The sequence below is a fragment of the Aethina tumida genome, chromosome 1, assembly GCF_024364675.1.
Source record: "Aethina tumida isolate Nest 87 chromosome 1, icAetTumi1.1, whole genome shotgun sequence".
In the NCBI taxonomy this organism is placed as follows: domain Eukaryota; kingdom Metazoa; phylum Arthropoda; class Insecta; order Coleoptera; family Nitidulidae; genus Aethina; species Aethina tumida.
In genome coordinates, this window is record NC_065435.1 from 60787807 (window position 1) to 60815757 (window position 27951).

Here is a 27951-nt window from a genome sequence, read left to right on the forward strand (position 1 = left end):
TAATTTATTAAAATTAAAGAGATAATGTAAATATTCTTAAGAAGTATATTATTATTGTATATATTCTATATTTCAGTTCTTCAAATGTCTAATAATTAATATCAAAAAGAAAATTAAATTGATTAACAAACAAAATTTTTAATTTAATTACATAAATTGGTTATTAATTTTAAATCAAAACTAGTTAAGCTATAAACTAGTTATTTACCGGTTTGCATCAATGTTTGTCTACAAGTCTATTTTGATAACAATTGTCAGGGTTAAATATGTTGTGTCTATTTTAATAACAATATTAATGTACACAAACGAATTCAAAAACAAATTTATTCGAAAATTGAAAGAAGTCTTACATACAATGTTTAATGTATGTATTTGTTGTTGCTGAACATAACTTTATTTGTGGAGTAAATTTTTTCAAGCGTGCAACTTTTATTTAAACTTCCAGTCTTCATTTTATATAATCATATGTTTATATTTTTGTTATTGCTATATAATAAATATATTTTAAATTTAGAAAGAAAGAGAACATTTTTTATCAGCAATTCTTATTTTTATGTTTTATTTGATAATATTAAAAACACTAAAATTGTTCATTTTATTTTGTTCCTTTAGGGTCCTTTTATCTTAATAATTTAACCCCTGTATGATAAGGGAGAAACGAATGTTCAGCCAAATGCATCAGGCAAATTGATTTTCCGAGTCGTTTACTTGTGAATTGATTGAGACGAAAATAATTTATACATATTTGATTTTTAGATGAGTCTCAAATTTTAATTTGTGTTTAATATAAAATTTTATTAAGTTTTTATATTTATTAACTGAGTCAATATTTATCAAGTCGAGAAAACAAGTCGACAGTCGAGTTCACTAAACTGGTATAAATTAACTGTTTTAGGTCTTACAATGTAAAATTTTTCAGTATTATTTTAAGTAATAAATATAATGTAACGCTTTAAGGAAAAAACTAATTTGATTGTTGTAAATTTATAAAATAAAGTGATGATTCTTAAGTTATGACAATGTAAAGGGTAAATAAATAAATACAATTGGGAACATAAATATTTATTGCACATTGCTTTTACATAATTTTTATAATAAAATATAGAATAGTTAAAGAAGATAGTGTCTCGTCCCCAGCCCTAAGACGGGACACCGGTTTAATACTTTTAGAAGTAGAAGATAGATAAATAAGTTTTACATTAATACAATAATATTTATCAAACTATTCACAAGTTTGCGTTTATCTGAACTGCTTAGATCTCTTCATTGCCGGCCGTGGAATCTTTCCTGAAGCAAAATAAAATCAATTAATTTCAATAAAATTACCACCACCAAAACATTTGAAACATCTGTTGTCGTCACGGATTTTATTTCGTAGACACATTGTCGAATTATCACGTGTCCAATACTAATTAACTGCATCATTTAACGCGTTATTCCTATTCTTTATTACCTCATCATTTCTTATTATTACCACGAGAAAATCAATGTTCATATAAATATAAATAAAAAATATGAACCTCGAAATATGGTGTGTCACAAAATATTAATTTGTTCTTATTTTCGTTGACGTTCATGCGATTTCATACATCAACTGCCAATTCTCAACATATTACGTTACTGCGTTTCGACATTTTACATTTTAAAATTGCATTTTCCAATGATTGAATATCCCATTTAAAATTATGTGAAAATGAATGGGAGATACCTGTATTTTGAAAGTATCGATATTCTAAAACTAATATTTTAATAATCTAACTCACACACTTCCTTTAAAAGATTACGAAAAGTGTTTACATCCCCTACTTTATTTATTATAAATTATCAAAATATAGAGTAAACATATTAACTAATTAAAACTAAAATTTGTCGAAAAATTAAAATATTTGTAAATAATACTTTAGTAGAAGGGAGTATGCATACTCCTTTGTAACATTTTTATTTACTTATAATTCGTTTTTTCATTGAATAACACAGGTCAACAAAATGATATTTCTCTAAAGAAATAACTATTCCATCCGTCATCTGTGCTGCACGGTTGTACAGAAAAGACAGATGAAAACGACAATGACTTTGAAGCAGACTTAACAATTCCTCAACGGTTTGATCAACAACAACTGACATCATAAGAGACCTGAACCTCTCAAGAATGTGTGGAATTACTTGCATACGATAAAATATACTTTTTAATTGATAAGTAATGAACGAATGTACTTTTTTAAATACAGTGCTTCAATTTTGAAATGGATAATTTGAATAATACATTGGCTCAAGTATTTGAACCAGATTTAGTTTTTGTGGTGGACGACATTTCCTGACCTAATCGTGCGAGACTTATAAATTTTTGAGAATTCCAAAAGGAGTGGAATCTATTCGTAGAGCAAGTCCTGATTAAGTATTAATTAGAAAAATGTACTAATAATATTGTTTTTTTGTTAATTTTCCAAAGATTTGGTGGTATTAGTTTTATTACATGTTTAAAAGTTCTGTTATTGATGTAATTTAGTTTAAACTATGCAAGAAATTAAATTGTATTAAAACTCATTTTGATAATATATTTAACATAATATAATACCTGATTTTTTTAAATAATTCAAATTATCCAATTCAAAAGACACACAGTGTAAACACTTAACTCTCTATGACGTTTTTCTTAATTAGTAGCCGGAGTTCATGATGAAAATGATAATAAAATGGAAAGTACTTAAGTATGAAAATAATAAATTAATAGATATGTGGCACAATTAAAATTCATATTTCTCTAATGATTTATTTATTCTGATTGTGTAAACGATGAAGTAAAGTGTAAAATGTGTATTTTAATATCAGATAATCACTTAATGCATTAGATTTCATAATTAATTTTTTATTTATCAATTTTTAGTGTCAATAAGTTCAATTTTGTCTGTTACATTCTTTTCACTAATGGACAAATACATTCAGTTGTACACTTTTAATAAAATTTTTATAAACACTATTAGGTAAGTATATGATACTCTCAGATTTTTTTCCCATGTTTTAATTAGTTTAATTGATCAGAAGATGTATTGTCATTAGAAACACAATATGAAATACTGGTCATTATTATAGCAACTGTAAAATTTAGACAAGACTCTTTTATTAAATGTGAATTGTTATAACAATATTAATTTGCTATTATTGTTTTATACAGTATTATAAAAACTACTATATTCTTATTCAAAAAATTTTGAATATAAATGTAGCAACATTAAAAGACAATTGATGTGAACTATTCAAATAATATTAATTTATTATCGTTGTTTCATTCATAAAAAGGATACATATATTTTTCTGGATTGAGCTGAATTTAAATATAGCAACTTTAATTTTGAAGGGAATTTTTAATTATTAAATTGGTGTTATTTACTTTTTAGAACTCAGACAAATTTGTTCATAGTTACCACTTTGGTTACTTCCACTAAATTTTTTAATAACGATTAACTTATTCAGCTGTAAACTTATAGTCATCTCTTCTTGTTTATCTCGATTTTAGTAAGGCTGAATTACAATTTTACTTTAACAAATGATTAAATAAATATAATAAACAAAAGACCGCTAGTAAATAATCGATTTAAATTCACAGCGAGCAATGAAAGATCGTAAAATAAAAAGGTTCTATAGTTTTATATTGTTTATTTATTGTAATTTATTAAATGTTTCAATTTTTTGAGAATGAAGTCAATATCTATATTTTGTCATCCACTTAATGAGAATCTATAATAGTAAGAAATGGAATAATAAAACTTTATTTATTTTTTCGAATTTAAAGCATCTATTTTAAAAATTAAAAGGATGACGTCATGTTGAAAGCCAAATTGTTCATAAAGCCAGGTAATAAAACATTATTAAAAATATTCTAGTAATATAGAGATTTTCATTAGGGAGGAAACTTGCGAAAATTTCGTCTCGTCTGACTGAAGGATTTACGCCGTTGCATCAAAGGGATACATTAATGAGCGGTTATTAAAGCTGTGAACGGACCGAATGCATTATGAAACTACAACAGGCAACCATCTACTTAATCGTTAAAAATGAAAATGTATTCCATTTTATTTTCATTCTTTTGATTTCACTAACGAGAGAATGGAAGGCAAGGCGTACCTCTAATGACTAATACATTTAAAGGCAAATCGAAAAAGCTAACTCTTTAAACCAAAACACATTTCGCAGGGAGCGCGGATTCCAAAACCACCGAGTACATTATAAATGATTGATACAGGTTCAAACACGTTCCACGTATGTATCCCAGGCCCTCAAGCGAACAATCTATCAATAATTAAACGCATTGAAACAGCGAACGCGAAAGAAAAGCAATTGTAAATAATCCCATGTGACGGAATTGTACGTCTTACCCATCCATAAGTCACACGGTCCTCGAAAACATCATGCTGAGAGCTTGTTTAATGGCACACCTTTGTTTGTTTGACATGTACTTTTCTATACGTTTTTTTTTTTTTTTTTTGTTCTGGAATTTTAAAATAGTTATGGAAGTTTCGGTGCTAATTTTTCGAATTTACGTTCTTCAGAAAATGTGAGGCAAAAAGATATCAGTCAAGTCATTCAAAAATGTAATAAATTTATAAAAATTATTTGTTTAAATGTTTAAATTAAAAAATAGTTATTATATTATTTGTATTTATAAGTCCTAGTTTAAGTTATAGATTTTCAATAATTGCGAGTATAAATATTTTTTTTATTGTATAATATATTACATGTATAGTGCTGGAAATTGTTACAAATGTTACTTAATGTTTTTCCTAATCTGTTGGAAATCTGAACAAATCTAATTTACTGCAAGATCGGTTCATTAATCATAACGATCATTATATTTATAGGTTTTTACTTTTTGTTAATAAAAAATTAGTTTGATCTGGAAATAAATATGGAATATTTTTAAAAAATTAACAATGACTCAAAATATTTAAACATTTTGTTGCGTAAAAATTTGCTTCTTGGCACCTTTTAGGCATATAATCTATCTGTTTCTGCAATGTGTAAACAGGAATTTCTTAGAACTGCTCCTGTATGGTTTGAAGAAGTTTTCCAGTATGTCCTTGCCAGTTGCCATCTCACAAAGGATAGTGTGGCCATGGCAAGTGGAATTTTACAAATACCAGACGGGACGCCGTGTTTTTCTTTGATAGCAGTCGTTTTTTAACTACAACTTGGCCGTTTAATACCACATCAATAAGGCAAGGCACTGTTCTGCTACTAAGATCTAGATTAAATTGTGTTGAAATTTCCTCCATGATTTGTCTTGATGTTTTGCGAGGATCTTTGGGGAAGAGCCTTTTTATAATTTTGTTTATTTTGGGAGTGGTTTTTCGTGGATGTCCTGGATTGTAAATAATCCCATGTGACGGAATTGTACGTCTTACCCATCCATAAGTCACACGGTCCTCGAAAACATCATGCTGAGAGCTTGTTTAATGGCACACCTTTGTTTGTTTGACATGTACTTTTCTATACGTTTTTTTTTTTTTTTTTGTTCTGGAATTTTAAAATAGTTATGGAAGTTTCGGTGCTAATTTTTCGAATTTACGTTCTTCAGAAAATGTGAGGCAAAAAGATATCAGTCAAGTCATTCAAAAATGTAATAAATTTATAAAAATTATTTGTTTAAATGTTTAAATTAAAAAATAGTTATTATATTATTTGTATTTATAAGTCCTAGTTTAAGTTATAGATTTTCAATAATTGCGAGTATAAATATTTTTTTTATTGTATAATATATTACATGTATAGTGCTGGAAATTGTTACAAATGTTACTTAATGTTTTTCCTAATCTGTTAGAAATCTGAACAAATCTAATTTACTGCAAGATCGGTCCATTAATCATAACGATCATTATATTTATAGGTTTTTACTTTTTGTTAATAAAAAATTAGTTTGATCTGGAAATAAATATGGAATATTTATAAAAAATTAACAATGACTCAAAATATTTAAACATTTTGTTGCGTAAAAATTTGCTTCTTGGCACCTTTTAGACATATAATCTATCTGTTTCTGCAATGTGTAAACAGGAATTTCTTAGAACTGCTCCTGTATGGTTTGAAGAAGTTTTCCAGTATGTCCTTGCCAGTTGCCATCTCACAAAGGACAGTGTGGCCATGGCAAGTGGGATTTTACAAATACCAGACGGGACGCCCAGTTTTTCTTTGATGACAGTCGTTTTTTGACTGCAACTTGGCCATTTAATCCCGCATCAATAAGGCCAAGGCACTGTTCTACTCCTCCACGATTGGTCTTGATGTTTTGCGAGGATCTTTGGGGAAGAGCCTTTTTATAATTTTGTCTATTTTGGGAGTGGTTTTTCGTGGATATCCTGCTTTGCGTTGATTTTCAACATCACCTTGAGTGAGAAATTTACACAAAATCTTCTGAACAATACTCTGAATAATGTTTATTGCTTTTGCCACGTCACATTGCATTCGACAACTTACACAATATTCTACTATTCTAAATTGAAGTGGATTCAAGAACAACTGATTGCAAATAAAATAATATTCCTTACTTTTATCCACCACTGTAAATGTATTAAAATACTTAACTCAATATTTCAATATTTTGATTTATCAATTACTGTTTCTATAAATTATAAAAATAATATAGTATATATTTTTTATAAATGACAAGAATTTAAAGAATTTCATCTTATATCTACCATTCAAGAATTTTAAAAATATTATTAACTTTATCTCTATAGATATAGATATAGATTTTTTTAACTGATCCTTTCTAACTCCTTCAACAGATGTTTTGTCCCACGAAAAACTTCTAAATTAGAAAAAAGGTGTTATAACAATACACTATTTGAATTACCTTGTGGTGCAACGGTACAAGTCCGAAATACCGGTGTAGGTGCAGGAGAGGTCCTCGTCCTCGACACACGGAGAAGAGACGGGATAGACCAGAGAGGAGTTCGGTGACCAGCTGGATCTCTTTCCATAGCTGCAACGATCGAACAAAACACTTAAGTCATATTGCAAACGACCAATGGGGACATTTTCTTTACCGTGTAGTCAAATGGAATGCATCGGCCCTTGGATTGACTTTAACATACTTTCCGTCTTTGTAGTAGTTGTTCGTCGATCCCGCTCTCCCGTACCTCATCATCGTCTGAAACGAGTTTGCTGAAACACGTAAATTAAGCACGATATTAATAATATACAATACATCATAGTCGTTTTTATACGCTTTGATGGAGTTTCGGCTGCGAAAAGTTGGCGATATTGAAAGACAACATTCAGTGAGCTTTTTTTTTCTCCGTGCTAGTCAAATATTAATTAAGACGGATATTTAACAAAGGGCCTTATAGATTTATTACCCGATGGAATACTTGGAACATGATTAAAAACGGACAAAATGTTATTCTAATTTTTTAAAAGTCGAGAGGCCCTCGTGCTTAAATTGATTCTCATTTGAGGCTCATTTTCAAGCAACATTTTTTCAGATATAGTAACGTGAGTGACTAATTAAATTAGAAAGTTGTTTTTAATTTACATAATTTGTTAAAATGTTCGGATTGTTTGACGAACATTGTGTTACTCAGATCGACGATATTAACATATAATTACGAAAATTGAATATTAAAATAAGTTTATTCATTCAAACAAAATATACGTTTGTTGTTATATATAAATTGTATATTTTAATTTATTTCATGCATGCATTAATACTTACCCTGGGCGCGTTTATCAGATAAATATCCTTTTGCCACTGCGAATGTTAAGAAGACAGTTAAAAAGTACAACAGCAGTACCAATGCCTTTTTTGCATACATCTGAAACAAATGAATAACTTTATAAATTAACGGGCTAAAATAATCAACTCATTTTGCTACTGTTTATGTTTGTACAAATGATGTTGATCTAAATAATTATTAATTAATTATTGCAGAAATAAATCTTTCTTAATTTTCTATTTTAATGACGCTAAAAAACCTTTTCTCGAAGGGAATCTGGCATTTAATTTATATGATAAATTAATAAGTGCATAGGAAAGCAGAACAGAAGTTGATCTCATTTTACGAAACTCTTTAAAACACCATGCGCCAGCATTAATTTCATATTGAAAGTTAAAAAAGCCAAAGCTTTGGTTCCATTTTTGTGATAATTTTATTCTACAACAACTTTTTAAAACTTCCACTTCCTCTAAAACTTATTACATGATTATTGAAACTAAAAGTTATTTATTAAAGTAAAATTAAAATACTCCAATAAATTATTATTTTTTAGGTTTACTTTTCCTAAATGTTATCCTACTCTTGCAGTTTTAAAATGACAAACTAATAAAATTCCACAAGTACTGAATTAATGTTGCATTAAGAGATTCTTGAATTAAAAGCGGAAATTTGAAACCAACGAACTCAACTTGAAAGAGATTTAAGAAATTGAGCTGCTGTTATGCGAAAATGTAATTAATTAAAATTTTATCATAGACTGTTGCTGAATGTAGATTTCGTTACCATTGTTTTTAGAATTATATATACAAAAGTCAATTCATATCATTTTTACAGTAAATTTACTTCAAATTTCATTTAACTGATTAATTAGAGATTTAAGGAAACTGAAGGAATTACCAATCTGACATTTCGGTTTGCAGCTTCGGTACAATTGGATTTTTTTTAATTCTATGTAAAATTCTGAACCAACGCATTTGAATCGATTCTATCTTTATATGTTTTTGAGATATTTTTTTTTTCTTCAAAAAATTGTATTTCCAACAACAATTGTATTTCCAACAATTAATTATCATTAATAGTACTCCAAAAAAACTATACACGTTGTTTGGTTTTTCCGCTTATTTTTTCCTACTCTAAATGCCAATGACAAATGTTCCATCTGAAAACTTTAAGCAAATGTTACTTATGGTTAAAGTGTGTGGTTAATATTACATTAGAATTGTTTTTTATAATCCTGATTTTAAGTAATCTTAAAAAATGTATAACACACCATTCAAAATATATTTATAAGAACCTAAGATTTTTATTAAAACAATTTTTGTGGTTAATGTTGTATTTTATATAGGATTTTTTTACAATTTTGATTTTAAATAATGTATAAAATAACTGAATGACCGACACAACTAAGATTTTTATTAAAACCGTTTTTGTGGTCAATTTGTATTGTACATTTGAATTCTTTTTTATAATTCTGCGTTTCAATAATTAATACCCAGTACAATTAAAATGTCTATATTTTTTAATTTTAAATTGATTTGAAATTTTCATTCTATAAATTAAGTTTAATTCAACATAAAAAAAAATAATTAAAAATGAACAATTGTTTTGTAATTTATTTTTGAATAACATTATAAAATTTGAGCATTGTTTTATATTTTACATATTTGTTTTATTTTTTTATAAAAAAATGAACTAAAAAAATAAACAGTTTTTTCATATTGAATTTTTTAATAAAAAATATACTTTAAATCAATTTATATTAAATATATATTTATGACTAATATTTTAATTAAAGTGATTTTTGTTATTACTAACTATATATATTTGTTACTATAACATTATATTATACACAAGAATAATTTTCTATAAATAATTTTTGAAAATTAATGTTCGTAAAATAAATATTTGAATAAAAAAATGTGATTTTTAATTAAAAAAACAAGTTATTTCAAATATATATTTATAACAACTAAAAATTTTTAAAATTATGTAAAACTAAATTCATAAAATTTTACAATTTTAAAATGGTATATATTATCATTATAAAAAATAGACCAAAATAGACAATTTTTTAAACTCAATTTAAAAAAATAAAATTTAAAACAATTTTTATATTATATTGTACGTATGATTGTTTTTACAATTCTAAAACAAATATAAAAAATAATTGAAAAAACTGCTAAAAATGTTTACAAAATGACAATATTTTTCAATTTCTAACTGGTACGTATTACAAAAAGTAATTTTCATAAAAAACAATTTATTTCAAATATACGTTTATGATAACTAAGATTTTTAATAAATTTTTGTGACTAATATTATATTGTAGATAAGGCTTTTTTAAATTTCAACATTCAGTTTAAACTGACAGAAATTTTGTAAATTTTTATATTTTTCAATTTTAAAATGGAACAAATTATGACATTTCTACATGATATTTCTATTTCACATATTCAGTTTAAGTCGTACTTCATTTTTAAAAGAAGTAATTTAATGTAATTTTTAATCATAATCCGTTTTTAGTTTATTAATTATTACAGTTTTTCCTGTGAAATATGCCGAAATACCGAAAAATATTCCATTTCGCCACAGCCATTTCCTTTAGCACAATATTTGTTGAACACTCTTTGCTTTATGAAAACAGTTGTAACAACAAAGAACATAGCGACAAAAAAATTGAGCCGATGTGTAAAAGTGAACCTCTTGAAAGTCCAAAAACACCCGCGCATAAATTCCACACTGACCGATTCAATTTTCTGCGTCAAAATTGTAAACGGATAAAGTAAATTGCCGATATACCGGTGCTTAAACATCAGTCACATTCGCAAAATATTTATGAATAAAACAACATTTGTGCTGTGAAACCGTCGATTTTGACAACATAAACCTTCCCAAACGAACGGAACGAACAAAATTATTAAACAACTCGTCAGTTCATGCTCCGCACCTGCAATTAGCGTTCGCCACTGACGCAATTAATCCCGCAAGTGCTGCAGCGCAAAAAAAAAGACAACTGAAGAATCAATCACCTTTCACCGGAGTCGCTCGAATAACCGGCCGAATTTATTCTGACCGACGCATGCATCGAATTAATTACGAAATTGTGCATCTGGAAAAACCAAGCCAAGTGAACAAAACGGGACGGGACATAAATGAAACATATGAAGCGGCCGGCGGCTTCGTTCCGGGTATTCCGTGTCAATAGTTTAAAAATGCACGTCCAAAATGTACGTGAACCGCTTTGAGCCTTGCGGCGTCTGACGGTTTGCATGTTTTTTTCTTCTTTTTTGGTTGTCTGTCGCTGAAAGAACGATCACGATTCGGGAACATAACACGCAAACCCTTGATGATCCGGGTGACCATAACGTCTGGCCACCAACCGGATTTTCGTAGCAACAGGTGACATCTGCCAGGCTTATGAATTCCATAGATTTTTTCGGACGCCAGTTTATAGTTGGTTTTTTATTATTTATTATATTTATCTATAAAAAGAAACCTCTATTACTACATTATTGAAGAAGTCAAGATTTTATCTGAATATACTAGGAGTGGTAGACCATGGAAAGCTAACGCAAATGAAGACCGATATTTCAGGTTGGGAACCATCTTCCTTGCAACTGGCAGGTTGCAGTTGATAAGTAGGGAGACATATGCAGAATTTCGTTCACGAATACCATTGAGATGCTTACATTTGACCCTCTTCTGTAAGCAACAATGATTGGAAGGGACGGGGCCTTATGTTCACTGGCCGGAACAAGTTTCTTTCACAAATGAAAGTAGAATTGAACTGTAAAATGATGATCGTCGAATTTATTGTTACCTCAATAATATTGGTTAGTATCAATCTTATTTGGATAATACTAAAAAATAGGATAAGTTCCATTGTGAGTCCCATGTCCAACAGCGACATATTTATTTTATTTGATGTCCGATTTATATAAAATTGATGTCAAAAGACTATCAAAGTTTATTTGTTTCATATTTATTTAATTTATTTGTAACACAGTACTTCTTTATTGATAAACTTCATATACAATATTTGCTCCAAATCATCGAAAAACCTTAAATTTAATGTTTGGTAGCAATCTAATATACACTGTATATTTAATTTTCGTAGTTTTTTAAAAGATAGGACTGTAAATGAACATTTTTTATTATTTTTGAAAATGAAATAAATTAAATGAATTGAAGAGAATGTTACTTACATTAATGTGACATGCTCATACATTAAACAATATTAATTTTTCATTACATATTAAGTTGTATGTCCATATGGGAACAAAAAATGATTAGATTTTGAAATTTATTTGTCGTTTCAAGTTAATACTACACTATTTTTTAAAATTTTATGGAAAACCTATCTAGAGTTGTCGCAAATCGTGGTCGTGAACGACGTGCAAGAGAATTTTTTGTGACCACTCGTGCAATTGGTAACATGTAGTTTACAAAAGAAGTTAATAATGTTTATCGTAGAATTCGCTCTATTAGGCTATTCCTATTTTGTGTTTTTTGACGTTACTACACCGTCGTTAAAGTTTGAGTGATATTAAACGCTCTGCGATATTTACGTGTCAGAAGTCAGCGTGGAGAAAGACGAAATCCACAATTTGTATGAATCATCGAACAGCTCGAGCTATGATGTTAAGTGATATTGGATATGATAGTCGGTCCTTTAATTTTGATTAAAGGTATTTTGGCAAAAAATAAATAAATTGAGAAAATTGTGGAAGTTCATTTGGTCTCTTATTTCCTCCTAGATTTCCAACACGAACAAGCTTTGAAATATATCCAACATTACTTTATACATTTGTTGGTATAGCCGGCAAGATCTCTGAAATTCACTGAACACGTATGGAACACCATAAACAAGAGACTTCAAAATGCAGCTCCCCTTCACAAATATTAGCGGATTTACGCCATGTAGACATTTAATGAGGTATCTCAGAAATAAATTGACCACCCCTAGATCATGAAATTAATTTAAGAAAACCTAAACTCTAAACCAAAAATCAATGAAATCTGGCGATTATATTTAAAGAACATGAAAATTGTTAGTTGTGAAAGTTATACAATTTTAACTGATTCTTTTGGTGATTTTTCAAATAATTATTTCTGAAGTTGACAGAAAAATTATACACCATTTTTTATAATTTATTTAAATTGGTTAACTATTTTTCTTCATACAACTTTTCCTATTTTTAACTTTTGGAGGACAGCCTTAAATTATTTATTCTAAAGATAGCAGATTTACTAATGGGTACAAAAATAGAAGTTATTATGTTGGTAGAAAGAAAAAGTCCATCCGTAGTATTTTTACCTTTAATACGATTAAAAGATTTTAGTTGTATTTATTTGATGTTTTTTAATCAGATCTAGCACTAATACGTGATTAAATGTTTTTAAGATTTAAGCTTGTTCTCTTTACTCTAGAGGATTCTAAATACTGAAACATTAATTAAAAGTCACTAATTCTAATATGGTTTACCTTTATTCTTTCATTACGAAATATTTTGAGTAGTTTTAATTATAGTTATCATTCTTACTACCTATAATTCCATATCTTTCCATTCAATATTTCTAACTTTTGAACATCAATTTATTTAAAAAATATATAGTCATTCGCAAACGGTCTAAAGACGTTGAAATACCCGCAGTGCTCAAACAGCTGTCAGTAATTAACGGTAGTCTGTTTAGTACAAGTTATTATTGGATAGTTATGAAGATAACATATATTCTTATACAATGAAATCGGACAATAAAACGAAATTGTTTTCTTTTTTCTCTAATTATTAGCTTGATAATCACAAGATTATTTCAAAGTCTTAAACAAATATGCTCGTGAATAAACCGAAAAATCTTGATCTCCAATTTGATAAAATTTCACAAGTCTCATTTTTGGGTTGGGGGCTTGTTCAGATTTTGAACTCGAAATAAACTAATATGCATTGAATTTTGATGATGTCAGTTAATTTCAATAAAACATTTGATCTACTTCATATTACTTAATATTAATTATTCCTCAGTTAAAAATTTATTTAATGGTTAATAACCAGTATATATGCATGTTTAAGTCACCGATTATGTTATATGATTAAAAACCTTTTTGAATTCAATGTATAGTTTAGTTTAACTTTACACTTTACATATCAGTAACTATGCTGCTAAAAAATCTAGTATATTAAAATAGTTTCACCAATTAAAATTTTAACTACTGATGTCGTAGTTATAATATTTCATATTTATATTTCGTGTAAAAAGATCATAAAAAACTTATACACTAACATAACTGTTATAAAATAAAATATTTTTCTCATGGTAATTTCTAACATTTAAAAACGTATCAACATCGGTTGAGCACCTTGTCATAATTTCATCAATTTTATATTTAGAATTAGATACATACAATTAAATATGATTTAATTTTATGATATGATTTAAAGACACTTTTGTAACGCATTTTCCGATGGGCGACACAACGAGGACAGATAGTTCATTGATACAAAATTTATTGTACAGACTCGCGGTGACAACCAGCCTCCCATAACCATTTGATACAAGACTAGAGGCAATGCTATATATCTCAACTAAAATTTTGTTTGTGAGTATGGAAAGTACGTCGTCACCTCCACCCAAAAATTTATTTTAAAGTGCCAGATGGGACAGTAACATCAGATGCAATGAAACCACGGGAAAATGTTGTTACAAAAAATTTAATCTCATAATATGATATCTAGATAACATTTCCCCCTTAGTTCGGAAAGTTCTCATGAAAAAACTGAGGTCATATTTACCCTACGCCCTATCTATGTTAGTTCTCTCTCCGTATTATAAATATATTTGCATCTATTATATCGGGCCACTGTGTAGCGAATTTTTTATCCTATTTTTGGTCATAAAATACGCCGGTGAAATTATTATTTTAAATATTTGATTAATGTATAACTAATTTTCGGGCTACGGATTCTTGATGGTCGGCAGTTGTTACAACTAACCGCTTACAAGTTTATGTATAATCCTGCTTATTTATATTTTATACGTTTAAAATAATATTATTTCACTATATAAAATTTGATGAAAAGAAGTTTGCTATTTTAAGAAATTAGATTTTGATCACTATTTTGTTTTAGATTAAGGAGAGATCATTGTACAAGTAGAAAAAAAGGACAACTTACAAATTTCAATTTAAATTACCGTTTTTGAGATAATTAGGTTTAAAATATTTGGTGTTTTATATCCAAATATCTCCAAGACAATCGCTGGAATATGGTGTTCAACAATATTAAATAATATTCGTAAGAAGTAAAACCATATTACCAAATATTACTAAAAAAAATATTGATTTGATATATTTGATTTGGTAAAATGATAATATTTATTCACTATAAATACAGAAATGACTATGATGCGTTAATATTCATAAATATGTGTATTACTGTCAAATCAATATCTAATTTCTCAAGTTGAAAAAACCATGTTCTATTTCCAAATTTTACTAAAACGATAATAGTATAAATAGATAATATAGTTATTTAATAAAAACAACATTAATACAAATCAATTTGACCACGGGGTACCCTGTAAAATTTATATGCATGTACATTAAAATAAATTACTGTCAGAAAGACCACCAAATATGGAACATAAAATTCAATACTATTCTAGATAATAAAGTAGGTATTTTTTAGCCCTTCTGAATGATGAGCTGTAGTATTTGAATTAGATGCCAGTACTTATAATGTTTATTGTTTTTTCTGTTATTAGTGTATCTCATAATACTGGTCAATCTAATTTTATTTTTAAATAATTACATACTTCTAAACAATCAAAATTATAGTAACTTTTTACTTTATGTCCTTTCATTGCTCTCTGTGAATTTAAATCAATTATTTAATAGCGATCTTTTGTTTACTATAATTATTTAATCATTGGACGAAGAGGATCTGAAAAATTATAATTCAGGCTTACCAAGACTGAGGGAAACAAAAAAAAAGATGGTCAAGGACTTACGTCTAAATAAGTCAATCGTTTTTCATATTATCAAAAAATTTAGGGAAACTTTAGACAAACGATAATAATAAATAAAATGAATAATTCGTTTGAATCCATAACCATCACAACTCTGGATTCTACTAAAAATGTGAAAGTTTTTAGTGACGAGTCTAAACTTGATTTTTAAAAAATGATATTTCTGCTTACGTTAAACATATTACAGGGACAAAACTAAAGAAAATGTTTTATATACCCACAGTGGAACATGGTGGCCGTTTAAATAGGCAATGGAGATGTTTCAATTCTCTTGACATAGGTCCCCTATACTGATTTATGTACAGATATATATTAATATTAATTTAATTCCTTATATTAATGAAATGAAGCTCTTAGTAAATGTGTTTCAACAACCCAAAACACAAATATAAAATTGTGACGAATTGGTAAAAAGACCAAGGCATCGATGTTTAGTCTTGTTCGTTCCAATCTCCCATCACACATCAACCACATAGAATACGTGAAGATCACGTATATAATCAAATTCAACAAAAAAATTTTTGCAAATTTCAATGTACTCATAACAGCTATTCAATAGAGATTTTATTGTATATTTGAAAAATGGATATTATATTATAAAAAAATATATAATATATAATAGGTGTTAATATAAATTTTAATATCACTATATCATTAATATAAAATTTAATCAATCCCTTTCAAAATTAATGTTGCTATATCTATGTCTAACTCAATTCAATATAAAACAACAATAGAAAATTAATATTATTTTAACAGTCCGCATTAAATAAAACAGTTATGGCCAAAATATTTAACATTGCTATAATAATGACTTATAATTAACTAATAACTAAGTAATAAAATATTTAATTTTTTTCCTTTCTATATGACAATGTAAATATTAAATAATTAACAATTTTCAGTGATTAGTAGATATAATGTATAATTAATTAATAATAAGTAAGAGTCTATATATTCATTTTCAGGATGTTATTTTTTAACAGTTCAGTTCATGTACGATATCAGAACGGTTCATAAAATCAAAAAAAGTCATGAAAATGTGCCGCAAATTAAATTGACCCCATTCGAGAATAGGCAATAATAAAATACACTTTTTATCTCATACGTACATAATTCTCCCACACATTTCGCGATCTGTTGCATTTCCAACTGAAAATTGTGGCGTCTTTCACCCGTACATAATTTTATTCAATTCAAGTCTCATACATAAAATATATCGAATACGTGCGTCTTCACCACCTGTCAAATGTATGTATATTTGGCTGCACGGTTTAATCAAACGAAAGAAATCGGTAATCCATTAATATTAGATCGTCTCCGCGTAGGCAAACGTGTTAATATTATTTTACAATTAAAATTTACATGTTATATCGACAGGTTACGTTGGACTGAATTAATTCTCGTAACTGCTCGTCGTCCATCTACATTACAAAGTTGGCCGGCGTTACTTCCTCATTTCCATTCAGTTAGATCGGTTAGTGGCAGGAAAACAGTGCAATATTTTTGTTGCCGCTATTCGAGACGTTTCGGATCGTACGCGTCACTTCATGTTTCTTGACACAGTTTAAAAAATGCCCGAGTATGATGCACCGTACAATGGCGGTGCAGATTGGACGTGCAGCAATTAAAGAGCACCACTATCCGGGAAAATGTCTTTTCACGCATTCAAAACGCGGAAATGGCATGAATGCCAAATAAGAATGGGATGTGATAAACTGTTACTGGATTTTTTAATCTTTACAGTGTTATGTACTTATGGAATAAATCAGACGGGATCTAAAGGACCCCGTGAGTTCTCCAGCGAAATACGGAGACGGGAACGGATGCCGGGTTTGAAACCAATAAATACTAATTCGAATTTATTAATTACGACATGGTAATTCGGCCCATTCAAAAGCAAATCTGGCGAGTCGTAGGCGAATTGTGTTATTTAGATTAGACCGAAGTCAATCCCGTTTGCTGTTAACTCCTATTTTGCACTAGAATTAAAAATTAAAAAACCAAATGGTATTAATTTTTAATCCTGTTGTAATGATTTCATTTCATTGAGTAGCAAACAAATACCAATAAAATTTATGTGTGTATCGTACAAAAAATCATTATTTTAAAGTTTTATAATTAAATCAATGTATATGTTTGATCCTATTAATCATTTAAAAATAATTAAAAGTTACGTAAATATTTGCATAATAATCCTTTGTAATCATCGTTAGTTAAGCTTTGTTATTATTACATTATTCAACTGTTGTTTTGTTACAATGGAACAAAGTGTAAAAAATGAGCTGACTTGGCCAATAAAATGTTCGTGGTAAAAATGCCTTAATAAAAAATGGTTGCTAAAGTTAAACGTTGTAACATAATTCTCCATTCAACAAAAAATTCATCATCGTCTTTTAACTTTGCACGATTCATGATGTAAGAGTTGTTCATGGAAACCGCAAAGTTTTAAATGTGGAAAAATCTGTGTTGGTTCATCGTTTTATTCGCAATTTAACGCCCCACGCAAAAGTTTACATCCGCATAAAGTTTATATCGTTTTGCATTTGGATATAACATTCCCGTAATAATATGGACAATGCCACAAAGTGAAAGAATTGTAGTGGTCTAGTTTTGTTTTATGTTCCTTGACATATTAAGATGTGTACTGGATTATTGCCTACTGATAAAGTAAATAAGGTGACCTCATATTGTGAAAACACATCAGTATATTATAATATATAATAATAAAACAAGTTGATACGAAAGATTTAAATTACAACAAATGTTTTACAATGGGTTTAAAATAGGTGAAGTCTTAAACTGAGTTTGTCTCAAACATTTTTATTTATATCTTGAATTTGTTGAATAATAATTGAAATTTGAAATAGAATAGCAAAGAATTTGCCAATCTTAAAAATTGTCTTATAGATCACAAGGCAGAACTTAGTAGTAGGTATATATATATATATATATATATATATATATATATATATTTAATACGAAAAAAATGATTAAGTTACCATTGAATTTAACATCTTTGAAAATAGGCTTTAAAAATATCGCATTTTAGGAAGTCTGAGAAATAACCAGATCATGAAATAACCATGGAAAATATTTGAGAATTCAATACACTGTCCTAACGAATTAGTTTTAATAATCAGTAGTGTTAAAAGTTATAACTGAGTCGACTCTTTGGTGAACCAATGCGTTAAATGATTGTTAGTCTGAGATGTTATGTTAACATTTTAATACATTCCTATTTTATCAGAAGAAATAACAAATTGAATAGTGTGAACTTTCAAGTCTGCTACTAATTTAGCTTTTTCCTACAATTTATTATAAACAAACTAATTTAAATTTTGTCCATTTAGAACAAAAAATATATTTCATTATTCTATACGTTTTTTCTTTTTGCTTTTATTATCACACATTTTAAAAAGGATATTACTTTACCAAACTTAATAGTCTGATATAGTTGTTCAAAAAAATAACACATTCAAATATATTTACCGTTTAAAGCATTGTTTAAGTATACATATAATAGTCAGTATTTATTCTTAGTAGAATTTATATTATTTTATTGAATAACTTTAAGTGGAAAGAAACAGGTATTGCACTCCAAAGAAGAGAAAAATAATAATTAACATGAAACATCAAGATCTAAATATTAACTAATTTAATATGATCCCAAAAAATGTCTACTTTTACAGGTAGATAAATTGGAAGAATAAGTAAACGAAATCCTTTGTTGTCTTCTAGGCAAATAGAAAATTGTATAATGACGCATACAATATATAACATATCTGAAGAACAATCAAACGTCGACTGAATGAATAAGTAAGTGTTTCAGTAAATCTAAAAGAACATTCGGACAAGACAAAAATATATAAACCACCCTTCAGAATTTTAGCAGAGTACTTTAAAATAATGTTTCCAATTCCATTCAATAGAATAGGATCAGATAATAAACCATAACTATTTTAAGTGAAATATAAAATATTTTGGTTGTATTTAATTAAAGGTGTTCATTTCCTAATTAACAATGAGTTGTAATATGTGTCATTTCTATACCACCATTTTAATTTGTGAAGATAGAACTATTTTATCTTCCACCAATAAATTTTCACAAACTTTAAAATAATATTTATAACTCTTATAATATTTATCACAGGATAATTAATACAGACAATAATTTTTTTGGCCCGCATAATGTCTATATTTTAAAGTTTTATTCAATAAAATGGAAATATAAATGAAAAATATATGTGGAAGTTTCCCAAATAATTATTCAGAAATCAGTTTTTAACATTGATAAAATAAAACTTGTCAACTTACCGTTTCACTTAAACAAGAAAAATACATATGCCCATTTCTGTATTTTCTATAAAATAAATTAATTATTCAACTGTATTATTATTGTTAATAAAAGCATGCCAGTAAATTAATGGAATATTGTAAAATAAACAAAATTTAAATTGAATTGAATTTGAAGATAAGAGTGCATATTTTCAAACTACCCCCATACCCAATAAATACCAATTATTACACAGGAACTCGCAAATTAATTCATGTTAATTTTGAGCAAAATGATGTTTAATCTTCTTACAATTAGTTTACATTTATCGGATTACACTATATTCAAATTAATCAGCCTCATTAAATTACTTCAAAAAAAAAAAAAAACATATTTGTATACAGTTTTAAACTGCAAAATACTAAAATAAATTAGTGCATTTATCTATGACAAATGTACGTCACATTTGCAAACGTGTAAATGAGTTTATTTTACTTTCTAAAATAATAAAATTAAATTGTAGATAATTTCATAAAATTGCATTCAATGGACATTTTATGAAATTTATCAACACATTTTTGTTAGTGAGCAGTTTCCTTAACAAAATCAAAAAATATACCTCCGAAGCCAATAAGTCCCGTGCGTTTTTAACACAACTCCCCAGTTATGAATAGCTTGTGCGAATCGTGTAATCCAAAGCACCACGTTTGTAATGTTAGTTCAAAATCAACTGATTTGAACTATAATACGATATTCTATGTCGAGTGTTCTCTTGTTAACTACCTATACGGCTACTATGCTGAGTATATTATACATAAAACCCGGTATATTTCCACTGATCCGGTATGTAATTTATTGATTTCTGCACCATCATTTGGTGTCTACCGTAAGGTTTTCCGTCAATGTTTTTTTAACAGTCGACAATCTTGAGAACTCGCTAAATGAAATACGGAGATCGAATCTCTGCACGATTCGAAATGTCCACACGTACATCGACTGTAGCGACACAGGCCGCAGGAGAAAAATAAAACCATTTATTTTTATACGGTGTGTCCGGAAAATTAAAAAAAATCACAATAAATAAATAAATTAGGGTTATTATGCATTAAAAAAGTGAATTCGATTAGTATATTAGTTAACTTGTCAATCTGTTTTCAATAAAGCAATTCACAAAAGGCAGTTTCTATTTTTAAAAGTTATTTCTCGCCTCGAATTCAAGACCTGCATTGAAATATCCGGTATTTACATTTATATAGTATTTTCGTCCATTGGGACAACTGACCCCCTAAGATCTGCATGTGCTATTGAAATGCTGCTTAAAACTTCATCTGTATATGCGCCACAAACGCGGCCAATCAAATATATCAAAGCCATTGAATGCATAAAGAATTTTCTGTCTCAAAATTGAACGAGTTATATTATAGCCGCCGGTTACAATTTAATAACTAACATTTACAATAAATTTATCGTATATGCTATCTCCATTCAATATTTTATTCATGGTTTACGTTATATTTTATACTGGGGTACTTGAAAATTTAATGCGTTTAATTATTTACGCCATGCTAATGAAATGTTTGTATGCAGTAATTGTAGCGATCTTTATTAATAACGAAACCACATCAAAAACACAATCTGCTGAATTGTTTCGATGAAATGTGAAACTCGCCACGATTTTATTAATTGGTTCGGATCATTGTCATAATTTTTAATTGCGAACGTTTCGATTAGTTTATATCCTTAAACGTTTTTAAAACGAATGAGTTTTTTATTCCATTTGTTTACATTTGTTGCAAACAAATATTGAATGAGATGGTTTCTTTTTCTTATTGACATATAAAGAGTATTCTTAAAAAATCTCTAACAATGTAGTCGTTTTAGGTACACCAATTTGTTGCCAGCAATTTTAGTAGTACCAGTACCACACACACATCAATGTGGCAACATTTTTATCTTCAGGTTTAGTTTCATTAGTATATGTAACCTATATATGTTTGTAAAGAAACTTAAATAGGTAGTATTAATCAATATCAATAGTTGTTATAAAATTACTAGAAAATTATGAGAAATAGAAATTGCGTCCACCAATTTATTGGTTAATAAAAAATTAAACAATAAATTGGACAATTTTTTTGTCAGACATAGTAATAAATTGAATCTCTCAAAATTGAATTTGATTTGTGATTCCAATAGTATCTACTATTATCAATATCAATACAAAATTTTAATAATGATGTTTTATTAAAATTATTCATTAAATATACTTAACATATGTTATAAACCTGTTCATAATTAAATATACGCAGACATGTAAGCAATTTATACTCCGCCATCTGTTAGTTAAGTTGTGAGAGCTTTAGAACTAAATTAAAATTCTGTGATTAAAGTAGTATTATATATTTTACAGTGTGGCTCATTAGGCATAAAAACACTTCTGTAATATATTCATTGATAAGCCTAATTTAATGAATTATAGTGGTAAAGATAAACACCTAAAAATTGTTTTCTATATCACCCTACAGAAGATATTTATAATAAAAATGATAAAAACTGATAATATTTTTTCTAAAAAAAATAAGAATGCCATTAAATTTATCATTCTTATTAATATATTATTATATATTTGTAATGAATTTATTCTTTCTGATCAAATAAATTGAGTAAATGTCAAAAATGTCTCAGAATCTGATAATGACTAAAAGTAATTAGTTTTACTCCAACAAGACGTTAATGAGTTCAATTTTGTCCATCACTATGTCACTAATGACACCACTCAGTTATTCACTTAAATTAAAGCATTAAATCAGGGTTTCTCAAAATGGAATATGGAGTATCATTTGGAGTACGCCAGTAAATCGAAGAGTACGCGACAATTTACGTAATGACGGTCATCAAGAGGCAGAATATTAACTCCGTTTACTTCGACATGAAATCTATTTTTTCTTCAACGCTAGTATCTTTAAGCTCAAACTTGAATACAAAATCAGGTTTCAATGTCAGATATTTTATTTCCCTCAGTCTCAATGAAACAAATGCTTCTATGAACTGTGTAGGTCCAAATATATGATCTTTAAAAAAAAAAAAAAAATGGAAAGCATGCTTAAGAACAAAGCCCGTTAAATGAACTGAAAAGAAACATTCCCCGTAATGATCACAAATGAAAGAAATTATGTTGATTTGAGCATTAAGAAATAACTGTCATTGTTGAAAATATCCATAGGTCAAACTATTCAAGCTAATATTAAAAATATACCTTTGACTTTTGGGTAGTAAGACAAAGAGAATATTGTGTGTGGATTTTTACACCTGAGTCTGATAATTCAGATTAAAATTGAGCAAAATTACACCTATAATCGACTCCATTTGCGAAAAAACAAGCCCACTCACCATATTAATTAATAAATGTCTATGACTCCTTTATACTTATATTTAATAAAATAAAAATAAAGAGGTTCACCGTTGCCTGTAAAGTGGAACCATAAGTTTGAGAAACCTTGTATTAAATCAATGGGTGACATGGTTAGACATTTTTTACTTTATTTATTTATTAATTTGTTTGTTTTATTTTATTGACAGAATGTGTTCTTAATTCTGTCACAGACATAATTAAAACAATATTTTTGTATAAAATTTGATACGTATTTTGAAGAAGACTAATTAAATTCAATGAAGAACTTATTTTTGTCATAAACTAATTATTTAATTCATTATTTTTAAAGTGACAATGACTCTGTTGTGTTGTATAGAAAACAATTTTAATGGCATGCATATTTTTTTTCTTTCAAACTATCCTTAATTATAATCAAATTACAAATAGAAAAGATGTTTCAATTTTAAATGGACCACCCTATTTGTTAGCAATTATTAAAACATAAATAAAAGAATTTAATAATGGGTTACAAATTTGACAGGTAATTAATTATCCTTTGATTGTTTCCAAATCCAACCATTTGTAAAATCATTTTAAACTGATCAAAATGGAATCTGATAATTGTAAATGAGTATTCATATTATAAAAATCTCTAGTCAGAAATGATTTTTCAATTGTGCCATGTTAATAAATTGAGCATGTAAATTGTTCAGTGGCAGGTGAAATTAGGCTGAGTGAGATCAAGTGAGAACATATATATTTTTTTCTCGTTAATATTTACTTTTTAACGTGAAGTGGATTAATACCCATTCGTTGCCCGAGGGAGAGAAGTTTGAGATGTGAGCCAACTTGTGCATTAACTATACACCAGATTTACTCATCTTTCGACTAAATCCCGTAATAAATCCGAATCAAGGCTCATTTTAATAATATCCGTATCAAATAAATTTCGAACTACAACCTACCCATGTACTACTGAAAACTGACAAAGCCACAAAATGAAATAAAGTATCATCACACACATCGACATAAACAAGTCGAAAGGTGAACACATGTTTTTAAAAAAAATATATGTAATAATTCCCCATTGAACAACACCGTGGGTTTATTAAAACATATGATAATGCACCATTATGGTAGCCCATTAAAATCCACATCGTGACGCAGAATCCTCCAAAGTATTAAACCTGTATGCAACGCACTTATAACTTTGGATTACCGCCATTAAATTAATTATTTTGCCACCATCCCATCTAACGAGAAAGTCTATTCACCCCTTTAAAATTGAAAAAAACGACGGCGTTGAACTAAACGGTCGACGACAGTGTCGTTTAATTGCGATATGGTATTGCACATGTGGGAGTTGGAGAAAGTGCGTTTTATTTTGTCAAATTTGATTACGTTAATTTGTTAAATTATTCATATCGTTTAGTTAAAGTTTCGTTCTGTATTCACTTAAATTTAATTTTTTTAAAAGCGCATCCACCATTTTATGGAAATACATTGTACGTTGAGAAGAGTGTTTTATGTCATTGTGCATCGTAATAAATAATAAACTAAGCTGCTCAAAGGTGTCATAAAAATTGATAGGATTATCATGATTTTATGAACTAATACATTTTGATTATGTAACAATTTATCCCTTTTAAAGTAATATACTAAGAAAGTAAATTGATAAAATTATCTATCACAAGATATTTAAGATTAAAAGTCAATTATCTGACTAATTTAAACTAATTATGATTACAATTTTTATTATTCAAATAATTAAGTCCACTTATAATTAATAATTATATTTGTCGCAACAAACATGAAGCCCAGTTTCATATATTCCATGTTTTTATAAAATTTCACAGAAGTTGATCTTAATTAATATTTATATATTTATATAAAATCTAAAATTAAATTTTACCTCAAAAAATAGACAGCAAAAGTTAAGGTTATTTAAAAAAAAATAAATTTTTCATTGGGTTTAACATCATTAAAACAGGATAATTACAGGAATTTTTTGTAAAGTATTTAATCAATATAAAATGGTTGGAGAAAAATGTGAAAAACAATTAACAGATAATCAAATAGCGATAAAGCTATAATTCACACAATTAATTTAGTTTAGAACTTCAACTTTGTCTGTTATAATATGTTCACTAATGGGATCACTCAGTTATACTCCTTTAAAGATATTTTTTTTAACAAGCATCAAATTAATTGGGAAAACTAATGAATTAAATTAATGTCTAATATCCTCAGATATTTTTCATATTTTATTCCGTGAAGAGTTTTTAATAAATTTACAAAAATTTAAACTTTTAACTTAATTTATTATTATATTTTTTTCCATTTTTTATCTAATAACACATGTTCTATAATTTTTATTCATCTTAATAAAGACATACTCACAGTGTAATAATCAAGAAATAAGAAAAAATATGACATGCACACCAATGATATCTTTATTTGCCATATTTAAATAAGGCCATTTGTCACCGATAAAATTTAATATTTTTTATGAAATTTAGTGGACACCCATTTTGAGAACCGTTTTTATTATAAAAAAATATCCAGCCAAATCTTTTGGTTACAAGAAGAACTTTTTATAACATGCCTAAAATTTTGAGCCATTAATTAAGAAAAGTGCATTTTCATCTGTCATTCCCTATTTATATTCACAAAATAATAAAATCAATTTAACAAAAATTATAAACAGAACAATTAATGACAAATAATTAACACTAGTAATTTATTTGACTTGACTATGTTCTCAGGATTTTGACATTAACATTAATTACCATTATTTTACATAAACTCTCCTAAAATTACAAATCACAACAATAAGTTCAACTGAAATAATTGTTCATATAGTTGAGATTAAATTGTCAACTCAGATTAATTTGTTTTCCATTACTTGCTTGCTTCACATAAGATTTGTACGCAACGTCGAGCATAAATTGATATTACCTAAATAAAAAATACTCAAATGTAGTAAACAAGTTCACATTTAAAAAGTTCCCCCTAATGGACACACGCATGAATAAAAAAATTAAATTTTAAAAGACCGATCAACTCGCGTGAGCGCGTAAACTTATTTAATTTACATCCGAACGTTGCGTATAAATTTCATTTGAAACAAAAATAATCGGTATGTTTCACGGTAATATTATGAAAATAATAAATCAAAACATTTTAGAAATCATGTAAGATTTTTCTGTTATAGCTTTTTGTATGTTTGGAAATTTGGGGTCTGTTTTACGATAATGAAATGAACGCAGCTAATATGTTTTTTGTCTCCATTAAATTTTGCAATCATTGGCTTATTAGTTAATAAAAAATTAAAAAAAAAAATACAAATATAACTCTATTTCAAGACTTTAAGCAATTCAAAAAATATAAAAATTTTAGAATATAATTATTTTATTTTGAATAATTGAATTATTAATTAAAACTTAATATTTTAAAAGATATGTTTAATAACATATATCATATACCCAATATTATATATTATATGATATTTTAATAGTATTGTAATTCTATTTTATAAAATGTTTCATATATTTTTCTGAATTGAACTAGACATAAATATAGCAACCTTCATTTTGAAAGATAATTTTCTTGATTAAATTTATATTATTTAATTTAACACACACTTTGTATATTATCCTTTTTGTTTTATAATTTTGATCCATCCATGGACTCCACCAATTTCCAAATATACTTTATATTTCTTCAAGTTTCTTGAATTGCTTCGAGTTGATTTAAATTTGTACAATTTTTATGTCGAATTTGGTTATAAATGTGATCCTCTATGTTTTCTTTAGGATTAATGTCTGGGAATTGGGGCGGATAAGCATGCATTAATCTTTTATCCAATCCGCCACAATTTTGTATTTGCTTTTTGGATCGTTTTCACGTTGAAACATATTTACTAAGAACATCATTTCTTCAAAATATGGAAACAAATTATTGTGTTGATATATCCCTGTACATAAATCAGTCTATGCGTCCTATGTGCCAAAAGCACTGAAGCTCCCCATAACATAATTGAACAGCCACCATGTTTTACTATGGGTATAACCAACTTTAGTACTGTAGTTTTGTCTCAGTAGAATATCTAACTAAAGCAGAACCATAATATTTTTATAAATTAAATTTAGACTCGTTACTAAAAACTATTCGTCCCCACTGCCACACCAGTCCAATTTTAGTAGAAATCAGTACTCATAATTCTTGTCACAGTTCTTGAACTGATTTCAGCCAATCATATTTCCTCCAGGATGGCTTTAATTTCATTTCTCGATAAGATTGATTTAGATTAAGAACATTTTTTTTGACATTTTCCATTTACCAATTTTCTTTCTAGTTTTTCGAACTCAGCCAAAAAAATTTTCGTAGTTACCACTTGGCCAGTTTATACAAAGTTTCTAATAATGCGGAAAACGTTTTACTTATTTAGACATAAACTTTTAACCATATCTTATTGTTTATTTCGGTTTTGGTAACACTGAATTTTTTCCTTACAGTTCCACTTCGAGCAATGATTAAATAATCCTAAGAAGCAAAAGACATTAATAAAT

The 27951-nt window shown here is 27.6% G+C and overlaps 2 protein-coding genes across 3 annotated transcripts in view; both read right to left on the bottom strand.

The window, feature by feature from the left end:
• Positions 1 to 27951, bottom strand: part of LOC109598052 (alpha-(1,3)-fucosyltransferase C-like) — a 265775-nt gene that overhangs the window by 8648 nt on the left and 229176 nt on the right. The gene's annotated exons all lie outside the window — the stretch shown is intronic.
• LOC109597855 (RYamide neuropeptides-like) overlaps positions 1047 to 27951 on the bottom strand; it is a 37610-nt gene continuing 10705 nt past the window's right edge. The window contains exons 2-5 of the mRNA XM_020013638.2: positions 7709 to 7808; positions 7041 to 7158; positions 6848 to 6976; positions 1047 to 1287 (exon numbers count right to left, since the gene is read on the bottom strand). Coding sequence (XP_019869197.1) covers positions 1254 to 1287; positions 6848 to 6976; positions 7041 to 7158; positions 7709 to 7808 — 381 coding nt within the window. The 3' untranslated portion in view covers positions 1047 to 1253. The remainder of the gene's footprint in view (positions 1288 to 6847; positions 6977 to 7040; positions 7159 to 7708; positions 7809 to 27951) is intronic.